Source organism: Anser brachyrhynchus (assembly GCF_964034855.1).
Source record: "Anser brachyrhynchus genome assembly, chromosome: 3".
Lineage (NCBI taxonomy): Eukaryota > Metazoa > Chordata > Aves > Anseriformes > Anatidae > Anser > Anser brachyrhynchus.
Window position 1 is genome coordinate 18,277,885 of NC_137696.1, and position 12,553 is coordinate 18,290,437.

General features: G+C 41.8%; 1 protein-coding gene across 5 annotated transcripts in view; it reads right to left on the reverse strand.

The window, feature by feature from the left end:
• TTBK1 (tau tubulin kinase 1) overlaps window positions 1-12,553 on the reverse strand; it is a 108,256-nt gene that overhangs the window by 59,483 nt on the left and 36,220 nt on the right. For all 5 annotated transcript variants that reach the window (XM_080585845.1, XM_080585844.1, XM_080585842.1 and 2 more), the window contains 3 exons: window positions 12,355-12,428; window positions 8,798-8,938; window positions 7,629-7,733 (listed from right to left, as the gene is read on the reverse strand). In XM_080585845.1, coding sequence (XP_080441971.1) covers window positions 7,629-7,733; window positions 8,798-8,938; window positions 12,355-12,428 — 320 coding nt within the window. The remainder of the gene's footprint in view (window positions 1-7,628; window positions 7,734-8,797; window positions 8,939-12,354; window positions 12,429-12,553) is intronic.

A 12,553-nucleotide genomic window follows, 5' to 3' on the forward strand; every position in this document is an offset into this window, starting at 1 on the left:
AAAATAAATATATCAATTAGCTGACACATTTCTGCAGCCTTCATCATGCTCGTCTACACAGGCTACGCATTGCCCTGCCTACAACCTCTCCTCTCTACCCACCGAATCACAGAGCCGCCCTCACACATGCATGGTATTTTCAGCAAGGCACTGCAAACTACTGCAGTGCAGTCTGAGCCATGAGGAGATCGAGATCTAATCAATGGGCTGCAGCTGACTAAGCTAAAAAAAAAAAATGCTTGCTGAGCATAACAGCTCAGTGTCAGATCCTGCAAACGGAGAGAGACTCCTGGAAAAACATAGCATAGCCTCTCCTTTCCTCTGTTCTCTAATAAATAAGACCAAGTTGCTAAAACCTCCATCACTTTCAATTAATATCCATGGAACCACGGGGAATATGTTTCTGAAGGCAGGGTGTCACAGAGAGAGGGAAAGCATAACGCCGTCTGTATGGCACATTAGTGACAAGCCTGCTAGCAGACTTGAACAAAGACCAGTAACGATGAAGGAGTTATTGTCAAAAAACTGACCCACATTAGCACTGAAGACCTTCAAGACCCTGCACACCTCCAGCATACGAGCACAGGCTGCTCATCGTATTATCTGTATAACAGTGTTCATGTCTCTGTTCCCCTCCAAGTTCAAATTTTCTACTCAGCCCTAGTTCTCTGTATCGAACACTCTCTGCTATAAAAATGAAGGTGAGATGACAATTTTTCTTGTACGCTTGCTGCAGAAGATACTTCCAAAAATTTTAAAAGACAACCTTTCAACCCATTCTCTAGCTTTTTAGCTCTGTTGTCTAAAATACGCCTCGGCAATGAGTGCTTACAGTTCACTGCTGCATTGCAAAGGTCGGTTGTGCAGCTGGGACATTACAGGGAATAAGACTGTTCTCGTCTCTGTCTCAGCCATGGCAGAAGGCTGTATTTAGAAGAAAGAATGGTTAGATTCATAGAAAAGGTCTATGTATCCTGTAATGTCAAATTTGTTATGGACGGTCTTGGGATTCACCCCAAAATGTACATTTTCATGGGAGGGAGGCAAAAAAAAATAATCACAAAGGAAAAACTAGATTTGTTTCTCAGAAGAGTATCCTCTGCATCTGAAAGCACTTATTAACTGGAGCTGAAGTAACAGTTACCCTCCATAACCTATCTCTTCTTAAACAGATCTCCAAGCCTTCCATGACTGAAAAACTGAGAAACAAAGAGGTTAAACAGCTGCCAGCTGTACCATCCCACCGGGATGGGAAAAAAAACCTGCACTTCCTTGCCACCAAAGTTACGTAATAGCACAAATCCTGGGAAGATTCTGTGGGGAAGAGGGTACTGGAGGGGGCTGCATAAGTTTGAAAAAGAAAGGATAGTGGCCTTGGATGAAGCATTGCTTTAAGTATTAAAGGAAGAAAAAAGTACTTCCTACATCTCAGTAGCCTGGACAAAGTTCTAATTGGCCCTAGATGACACTGCCCCCAAGCTACCGCCCCCCAGAGTCTCCACATTTCGCAATTTTCTTTTGCATACAGGTAAAAATGTGGTGCAAAGGTTCTGGAGGAACACCATCAGTATGGAAGGCAACATCTGTTCTTTCACCTATCTCCATTTTTTAAATGTTTCTCAACAGGTTTTCTATTTACCCATTTGCCTGCTTCTGAGCTTTCCCAGAGTCAGCCACGAAGTGAAGCCCCTGCAAATGACTCAGAGTAGAGGGGCTAAAAAGTAAAGCACTCTAGAGCAAGCTCTTTTGGCCACAGATGGCAGAGATGGCCTAATACCTGCAACTGCTACTACCATCGTTCTCTGAGCAATACAAAGATATGCTCTTTTCAAGAACAAGGCCAGCAGATACTCAGACTACCTCAGATCAGTCCCAGGGTCTGAATTTTTCTCAGGTATGATACGAGAACTCTGAAAAACCACCCCCATCTCATCCACAGTGACCTCCGTTTTGTCCTGTATTCCTTTCCTGATGACTTTTGCTATTTAAAGCCTTTTTTTAAAGTATCATACCTTCACAAAGACATAGATATTCCATAACATTAAGGTGTCACTTATCATCTCTACCTGTCAGCTCAGAGGCCACTAACAAATATGGGAATTAGAACTCTTTCTCTCCTAAACACACCACGAGCATCACCTTTCACACTTACCTACTCTGAATTTCATCTGCCACTTTATAACCTCCTCATTGTATTTTATAACAACCTTTGGCATTTTCTCCACAATTGGTCCTTTTCTTTATCACAGCACACACCGTGTCATCACTGCTATTTAGACCACAGTTTCTGCCCTGCACACATACTCATCCAGTGCGTACTGTGTGTGGCAGCAAGTGATACCTTGTGAACAAATGCATCCCTTTATTGGGATTTATTTAGGTTTATCACCTGTTTCACTGAATATCTTGCTCCTTTGTAACCAGAGAGAACAGAGGCTCTCTTACTCCCCTCTCAAGGCTTTACAGTATTTTACGGACTGTTATAACATTTATTTTATTCTTCTTCTTCCAGGTTCTAATTACAATCTTTATGATCCCTCTCCAAGTGAGCTTGTCATTGCTCTCTTCTGAATACTGTTTCGATCTGCAATACCCTCTTTAAAACTGGATGGGTGGTATCATATGCGTTATTAACTCTGTTGCCTCATCTGGTTTTGTAAAAAGGCACTGAAGTTTTGTAGCATTCTTCACTCTGTTCCATATGGACCATAACAATTGCTTCACTGGCTCTATACATCTCATCTGCTATCCTGCCTCCAGCCCTAAAGAAGTTGCTTCTGGATATCTACACATAGGGTACATGTAGTTGGGCAGATACAGTCCCCCCTGCATTCTCTCTCATTTTGGCACGTGCAGTGCTAATTTGTAAGAAGTACCATGTAGTTTCACACCCCACACACCAGAATAAACACTTGAAATTCTCCTAAATGACAAAATCAATAGAGATATGGCTAGTTGGGATGTAATTAGGAAAAGCCTGTGCAGTTTTTCTAGGGGAAAGTAAGATCACAGTGTTCTTTGAGTCACTCATGCATAGACAAGGACAACTCGGTCCATCCACACCGGGCTGCAGAGAGCACCTGGTGCCTCTGCAGTGGCCTCATGTGTAAAACAAGTGCTCTGGTGCAGGCCCAGAGCTGCCAGGTTTTGGCGAGGTGGGGAAGGAGGGGAGCAGACTGCACAGCATCTGGAAGGGTGAAACAAGAGACCAACGGAGTCTTCACAGAGCCTCTGAAAGTGAGGATCCTAAACCCTTCCAATGCAAGGAAAAAGTGACAGTGTGCGGCTACATTCAAAGGAAAAACAGATGGAGGCTCCCAAAAGGATGGGAGCTGGCAGCAGGAGGCTCCTGCACCACACATAGGTCTGCGATTGCAGAATGGACACCGTAACCTGGGAGCAGGTGAGGAGCAACAAGGCCTGTCGGGGAGACCTCACAGCCATCTGAGCCTGACACAAAATTCGTACCAAGAAGCAGAGGTGAATGGTGATCACTGAAGACTCCTTCCTGCAGGAAATGGGTGCCCCATCTGACCTGATGTCTCAGGAACTTTGTGGCTTGTTGGGGGCCAGGATTGGGATGATAAGGACAGACTGCCGAGGTTTGTGTGTCGCTCTGACTATTAACCCACTGCTGCTCACTCATGGGAGCACCAGAAACACCATCAGGGGTGTCCTAGAGTATACAGAGACCGACTACTGTTCGGTCTGTATGAAGCTCTCCTTGGGGCAGGTGATGAGATGGTCACTACTGATGGATAACTGATAAGCAATAACTAACACAAGCAACATAATGGTAATCGTCTGCTACCGACTGTCTGATCAAGAAGAGAAAGTAGATGAAGCCTCGTTTAGACAACTGAAGGGAGGCTTACTGTTGCAAGCGCTGGTTCATGTAGGGAGCTTGGCTAAGCCTGATCTCTGCCTGGAGAGGCAATACGTCTGGGTGAAGCAATCCAGAAGTTTTCTGGTGAACATTGAACGGAACCAGAAAATAAAGAAATGAAAGTGCAGAGTCACAAAAAAAAGGACAACAATGAACAGGAGCACTGTTTCTTTTCTCCAGTATTAGTTCATCACCCAAATTTGGAAGTCCTAGGTTCAGTAATTCCTCGGCTACATGAATTCCCACATTTTCACCTGACGGCAGAGTACCACAAACAAGCAGGCATCTTGTGATCTCTCTCACTGAAACTTCACAGCTTTGAACAAAATTAATATTCATTCCCTAGGAAAGGGACCTCAGGAGTTTTACTCAGGAGTTTTACAGTCCCAGAAATCTGACTGAAATCTGACTGTGACCAAGTTATTTTTCAGTAAATATGTAAGTAATATTTTTTGGTGCTGCATACTAAGGGTAATGGACCAGGAATACTTTGTGCGCTATCACTGTCAGCACTCCCTTGAGAAATGGGAAATCTCAGGTCAGACATGCCTTGCTGAATGCAGATCACAGCTCTTAACCAGTATTTGTCACCTTTGAAACAGGAGAGAGGGGGTACTGGGGATTTGGAGAAATGGTAAAGAAATCAGCATCTTCTCTGGGAAATTTGTCATGCTGCCTCTCTTTTCCTTCATTTTTCTGTCCTCACTTACAAGCATTTGAAACCAAAAACCTCTGGAAAAAAATAGCTTTTTGCACTGGCAGTCTGCCCTGATTACCATAATAGCCAGAGTCCTTCCTGCTAACCAGGCTGTTGACTCTGATACAGACGCTGGAAATGCTGATGTCAGCCAAAGTAACAGACTCCAGTCCAGCTGTAAGAAGCTCTCAGCACACAACGGACAGCAAACGGCTACATGGCTGATACACATCTGCTCTACCTGTCCAAAGGAGTAAACATCAAACAATGATTTCTACAACTCTCAGAGAAATATTGAGTAATGAGACTCCTGAAAACAACTAATTTTTTCTAATTGCTGACACAGGAAAAAAATGTTGCTGATGCTTCCTTACACACCTTCTGGTTCCAACCATCTTTTGTCTCTATCCTGCCATGCGAGTTCCTGCAGACTGCTGTACAGTATATTTTGCAAGAACTGGCAAGGGACAAGTGATCGGGGTGTGAGCCTATTTCCACAAAAGCAAATCTGTGCAATAGCTTTCCTCCAAAGAGAGGCATTTGTGCTAACATTAGCATCCCATGTGAGGTATATCAGGGGGTCAAGGTTTCAACTAATCTCTCAAAAAATCAAAATGAAACATTTTCAACAACAGCCTATGCCATCTGTCTGCTAAGGGGCTCCTTGCCTCTTTATATCAAAAAAAAAAAAAATCCATTCTGTCTGACATCAGTGAATTGACATAAAATAATTAAAAAATCAGTGTCGATAAACTTTATAGTGGATTTTGTTCCATGGAATTGCTGGCCTTTCCCTTTTTTAAAATCAAGGGTGTTTTCAATATAGAAAACCGGACAAAAATAAGAATGTCAAAGATTTAAAAAACGAACAAAACCCAAACAAACGAAACAAAACAAAACAAAAAAACACATCACAACATCCTAAAAGCCAAGTCCAGCATCTGTATTCAGTAATTCAAGCAAGTAATTCAGAGTGTTTCAGAATAGCTGACAAGCAAGACTGAGGTTATGAATTTTGGAGGATGTAAAAATGGCAAGTATTTTTATGGTATTTTCCATAATATAAGGTAATACATGAAACTCTAGGAAACTGCACGGAACCTACCTGAGCAGAAAATGTCTATTAAAAAATTAATATGACTGAAAGTGAAATTCAGACGTGCTTCCAGAAAAAGAGAGTGACCTCCTTCTCCTACATACATTTTATATTGTGCCTCAGAACCAAATGATGAAAAGATGTATACAAGATGATTGTGTTACGTATCTGGGAATTTTACTCCTCACTTATAAAAGAACTGAAAGAGAATGATGAAAGAAGAATCTACCTTATTGGCTTGAAATAAGCTTCTTGGTGAAATGAAAGACTGAGCTCTCAATTAAAAAAAAAAAAAAGAGAAACAAAAGAAAAGTTATAAAATATATGAAAATATCTCTTCTCTTTAGTCAGCATTTGGGATTTCTTCCAGGCACAGCTTAGGAGTGGCTCTGCAACACTGTCTTCTAGAGCAGAGTTTTCTACTTTTTCTGCCAGCAAGAGGCAGCTGCAAGGGTAAGTGCTTCACCTCCTCGATGTTATTGTTCAGGGCTGCTGGTTAACATCACTTTGGGCATCTGCAGCCTCACCACCCCACCGCTACAGACCAGTTACTCTAGAGAGCACTTTGAGCCTAAATCAGATTAAGGAGCACACAGAAGCACAACTAGGGAGAGTGAGGTGTGGGGGCAGGGAAGAGAAAATCTAATTCCACTTGTTCTCATACTCCCATTTGCCCCATCTCCTTCCCAATTCTCAATGCATTATTTGGGTAGCAATCTCACTGTGCTTCTCTAAGCAAATCTGAGTCCAGTAAGTGGAACTCAATAGTGGTATTGGGCAGCAGGGACACAAAGGAATCAAACAGCCCGGTGACTGAGGCATAATGCTAAAAGGAATTGAAGAAAATTATTTATTTTTATTGTTTTATTTTTGCTAAAAATCCACTTATCACCTGAAGTATGGCATATGAGAACAGGTGTATGGAACTTTACCATATATGATCCTTCCACACCTTGAACAAACTTACAAAAATATGAAAAAATAGAAGAAAAATCCCCCACCTATGTTCATCTGCTCAAGACACAGAACTTGCTCACTGATCTTTTCTTTCTTCCTACTCCCTAACCATATCCTGCATTATAGAGGCTTTGAATTTAGCTCTCACATTGTCAACAGTTTCCAGAACAACTAATATCTCGCAGATGGAAAAGTTGTGGAGACGTAAAGGTACTAGCCTAGGATGATAAACAGAGAGATTGTCTGACCCCTCCAAGCTTGTGCTGTATTCCAGAATAAATCTAGGAATGCTCTGACTGCAACTTGTTGGAATACCTAGAGTGTCTGAAGCCTACGGCACCCTTATGAAGTGACACCAGACAGTATGGTGCTGGTAAAAGGACTGAAGATAAAACACAGGCCAGGTAGTACCAGTTATGCTCCCTGCTCTTACCTCCTCTTCAAGCAGGCACACAAATACTACCCCTAAGAAACCCAGTCAGGGGGCAATAGGCACAAAACCAGAACCAGACGAGGTTGCTAACAGCATTACAGTTCACAGGAAGCTCAGCCTCAGAGATCATGCTAGCCTCTAAACTCCCGTTGGTTTTAAGAGGCTTTATGAACCCACCAACCTTGTTCCCCAGATCATGCTCTCAGAGACCTGAAGTACGCGAGCTCTCTGATGCTACGAAAGTTACGTGGCCAGCATTGGGTTCATTCTCTTTGCTTGGCCAGCATGCACCCAGTAAGTATTCTAAGCCCATGGAAAATACAATTAACCTGAAGGAAAAAATAGTAACAATAAATAAAAGCCACGCATCTTGTGAGACAACAGCAAGCATCCCTTTGATCACCAGCTCAAAGTCAAGTGCTGCTTTTCGCCTTGCAGAAAACGCAGTCCAATATAATATCCAAGCATAACAACCACAAAACCAACCAAGTAACAAAACCTTTTCCTTGCCTAAGCAACAGCAGAACTGGAAACAAAAAAATACTTAAAATTTACTTACTGGCCTGACTTCACCAGTGGTGTTGGTATACTGACGGGCCAGACCGAAGTCTAACATGTAGCATTTCCTGTACGTTGAAGGTAAGCGGCCCATGGCAAAATTGGACTAGACAAAAAGAAGTAAAAAAAAAAAAAAAGTGTGATAACAGCAACTTGGCTAAGAGCCACCATTTGTTGACAAAACTTTGTCATATAGCCTCACACACTTCTGGTGAAAACATGAGAGGAATTTTCAGAAACACCTCACGGTGCATCTTAAACATCATGACCTGAAGAATCACTGCCATGTTAGTAAGTTCACTTTGCAGTTAAAATTTATCTGAAATTTAAATTTTTCTGAACATTCAGGCATCTAAAAAACCAATGGGTTTGGTTCTTAGTAAATAAATTGACAACAAGGAAGTTGAGCAGCTCTCATTTAACTCCCATCTTGAAGTTGTGGCCTTTACCATGCTGGATGGCTGCTAAAAGGATTTGTGGCCAGCCTCACTAGTGACAAGTTTTTCAGATGAATCTGATCAGCCAAAACCAGCTGATTTTAAAAGCAGTAAATTGAACAAGGAAGACTGTCACGGCAATAGTGTAGTAAGAGGTGTTCAGGTCAAGCATCGTTAAGAGTTCCAAGAAAGAGGCTGGCTCCTGCAGTGAGACTTGGAATTATTGTGCCTCACCTAGGCACCTAGATGACCATCACTGCAACTGTGTTTTCCAACACTGGAAACTGTGCTCCAATTGGCAGTTGCTCAGAAGAGATTAAAAGGATTATTTAGTTAATGAAATGGCATTTATTCAAGTGATAGGTCACAGTACAAGACATCCTTCCTGAATTCCTTTTATAAAGCAGTAATTGGTTGGACTTCAGATGATTACTCAAGGTTCGATTGCTTCCTCACATGATCCTCACTGGGACAAATATGACTGACAGCTACTAATCCACCATGGATTGGTCTCTGCCAATAAAAACTGGTTTGCTATGCACTTAAAGGAATAATGATATAACACTGTCATTTTATATTTATAGAAGATAGCCTGTGTGTCAGACAGAGGGAGGGTGCAAGGAAGCCTAAATGCCCTCATTGAAATATGTCCACGTTCAACCCACCAGGCTGTCTTTATTGATTCAAATATAACAGACATACCACCAAAAGGCAAATTTCCAAAAAAACCTACAGGCTTGATGTCACGATGCAGGAATCCCACGGAGTGAATGGCTTCTATTGACTCCAGAATCTGTTTGCCTAATCGCAGTGTTGTGCTCAGCGTGAAAGTCCCTCGAGGCTGACTTCTTCTGAGATCTGCAAGATTTCGGCCCTGAAACAATCAATACAATATTTAAACCATAACAATAAATCAGAGAATTGCACAGCTGCAAGATCTAACATGCATCCCCCCAAAAGCAGAAATGCTAATCAGATGTGTTTACCTTTATGTCTCCTTTATTTCTTCTACATGGTCTTTTAATGCTTCATTTTAACTTTTAACTGATGAATTTGCAGACAAGAGGATATTAAACTGATATCCTGGGAAGTCAGCTGATCTATTATTTGGGAAATAGGCAAGGCAGGGACAGCAGTGCCTCAAATTGTATAAGCCTAGCATCTCCTTACTGTCAAACCCAGTTTACGCAGGAGCTGAATTAAGAACAACCTTTGACTTTTCTCTGAGACAAGTAAAGATTAGAGCAGTTCAAATATGATAAACAGGTCGTGAAGCTATCTGTTACAGCTCATAGAAGCAGTTTCATCACAAATTCCCCAGGACAAAACTGTCTGGCTCAAATTCAAGTCACCATTGTCGTGGCAATGCTGCAGTGGGGAAAGCTATCTATCAGGAAAGGACGATTTTTTCCAGTGACTTTAAAAATACTTTTTCAAAAAAAAAGCAATTTACTTCCAATTAATTAAATTTCTGGGAAAAAAAATCTAACAGTACAGCATGAAAATAAAAATAATTTAACAACAAAAAAAAGGGACAGACTTAACACTAGAATCACGTGTTCTTTGATCCCTGTCATTTCAGTTTTGCTTATACCTCTTTTGATTTGTAAAGAGAAATAAGGTTTGAAAATTAGTATCTTCTATGACAGACTGCCCCTCTAATCTACAGAACTAATGCAGGTATCAACTGATCAAAACCACTGGGAATGAAAGTACATTGTTTCAGATAGTGTGCATCAAGAACAAGTTATATGGGCACGCTGATTATCCGAATAGTATATAAGCATATAATATTTGCTTACAAAAAAAGTCCAGGTGTATTCAAACAAAGTCCGCTGCAGAACATACGTAAAAGATACCAAACATTTGATGACAAAGCACAAGCTGTTCTCCAAACCAGTAAAATGCCATCTATTCATTCACCCATTTCCAAGTGCCAAGTAAATAACTTGGACAGACATTAAGGAACCAACTGCAACTGGCTCTTTAGCTAAGACTAACCTTTCAAATTGGTTTCACCCCTGTCTTGCTCCAGGGATTTGGTGCCTTGAAAGCCACACCTGACAGACCAGCTAATACAGATACAGCTAAGCAACTGCAACTGGTCCAAGTTTGTTCCTTAGTCTTATCTTTTTTTTTTTTTAACATTTCTGTGACATTTTACTAGAAGCAGTACAGATTTGTCATCATTATCCTGAAAGATCCTAGTTTCTAAACTGATGGCAGATCTTTCTTTCCCCTGCAAAGTGGTTCTTTGGACACTGATTTTTTTTCAGTAAGATTTTTTTTCAGAGTTGTACATTGAAACGTTCCATAATTTTCTCCAGCTGGTTAGGATAACAGTCTCAGAGACCTGCTCTCCAGGCATGTGAAAGCTGTGATCATCCAATATTGCCCTCAGGAAAAGACTGAAGATTATTTTGCAAACAAATACAACCAGGCAGGCTAAGAAACTGAGCAGATGCAATGAGTTGCAAGGCTTAGGCTGGAAGCTTCAGTCCATGTGAGCAAAGAGAAAGGGGGAATTGCAGTACACTACAGCCAGAAGGATACATGATAAACCACATCGCAGCAGACCTTGAAGTTGAAGGGGAATTTTAGCCTGAAGAGTGATGGTGCAAAAAGAACTCTGCTTTAAGCAGCAAAGCCTTCATTAACAAATAATGAAATACATTTTAGCTTTGCTGACTCTACAAGCTCAGCTACATAGTCAAGAACAGACTAGAAAGTAAGAGATTCTGTGCAAAGAATTTTTTCCCCCCAAGGTATAGTCATCTTCAACAGGCTTGTTAAGGGCAGGGTTGGGGGTTAGAAGTCTTGTTGTACTATGAGCTCCAAATTAGCCCTGTCAAGAATCCTATTCACACTCACACTGCATCTGCAGCAATAGTCAGGGTTGGTTAGAGAGCAAAAGGTTTTGTTCTGTCTGTAGCATCAGCAGTTGGGATGCCAACACTGCATAAAAGGCAAAGCCAAGCACTTCAAAAAAGTGAGAAGCATATTTTAAAGAAGCACTGGGGTCTTCTGGTGTCTATTTTACCTCATTCAGCATTTAATTAAAAATAACCTTCCAGTTTATGCAGCAGCTTACTTCTTGTTGCTTACTAATTCACCCTTCTAACTTCAGCATGTACTATCACCCAGATCATACATAAAGAAACACAACAGGGGCTGTAAGCTCTTCAGGGGAAGGGTGGGCTTGTATGGTGTAATCAGACAGTGCTTTGTATATCAAAGCCCTGATCATACAAGCTACAAGAGAGTTAGGACAAGCTCCCTTTCAACTCCTCTGACAGGTGATGGGGCAGGCTAGTTTCCAAAGCAACTATGTCAGAAAGAAGCAGCTTTAGTTTCAAAGTATTCCCCTTGAGACGGGGACAATCTCCCTCTCCCCCTTAAAGGCCTTTTTTCCATGTGTAGATGTATTCAGATGTATCTTCAGATGTATCTTCCCACTTGCTCCCCTCTATCTCTTTCTCCTGTGACTGTAATGCTGAAAACCAAAGCTTCTTTCATGAAAAAAAAAAACAACAAAAAAACCTGCTTTCGTGACAGTACCACCACATTCGGTCTATGAAAACCTAACTATGCGCATTTGCTTAGTAAAGTCTCATGCTCAACCCCTCAGGGGTCCCTGAGGGTCTTGTTGTTCTGTAGACAGACCCATACAACTCTTCAGCTGGCTACCTCCAACAGGAGTAACTGGCTGTCTAGCAGTACAGTGACCATTTGCCAGCTATCCAAGTGTTTATTCAGGTTGGTTTAGTATCTGTGGTGCCCAAATAGGAGAAAAAAAACTTCCATAGCACACGCCACGCTACCGCTGAGCTTGGTAGAGATGGAGCCAGAGATCATTCTCTTTCACAGAGAAGACTGCTGCTGGTATGAGACCAGTGGCTCTGACCACACTTGAGCTCTGATGCAAGACACATTTTAAATGCTCTATCACAGCTCAGCAGGAGATAGTTCAAACAGCTGCCACTGCTGCAAGATTCTGTAGGTAGCTCCATCAAGCATTCTGAATGGAGTGCTTCCCCCAGAAGATTGTCTGAGAGACATTTTAAACAGAAAAGTGGAGCTATGAAATATCTTAGCACGTCTTGACAACTGGAGGTACCCCAAGGGATATCACAGCAACACCACCCCTTCTCACTGTCTCCCATTTCACCCAGTTCCTATGTTCAGCAAAGTGTCTGCACCAGTGCTTGGCCTTATTCTTTCACTGTAAATCCTTCCCTGTGATGACACCTCTGTGGGATGGGGGAAAGACAGAGGAAGCACAGAACTCACCTGAAGTTGCATGACCACGTAATTAAATTTTTCATTCCTTCCACAGCCAATAAATCTGCAAACATGATCCTTCCCTGCAAAGGAACAGAAACATACAGAATGGAACATAACACAACGACCCTGTGATCACAACTTGTAGAAAAATGGTTTCTAAAAAGGGCTGGTAACCATAAGTGGCATCAGGCAGGGAGTTTTGCAG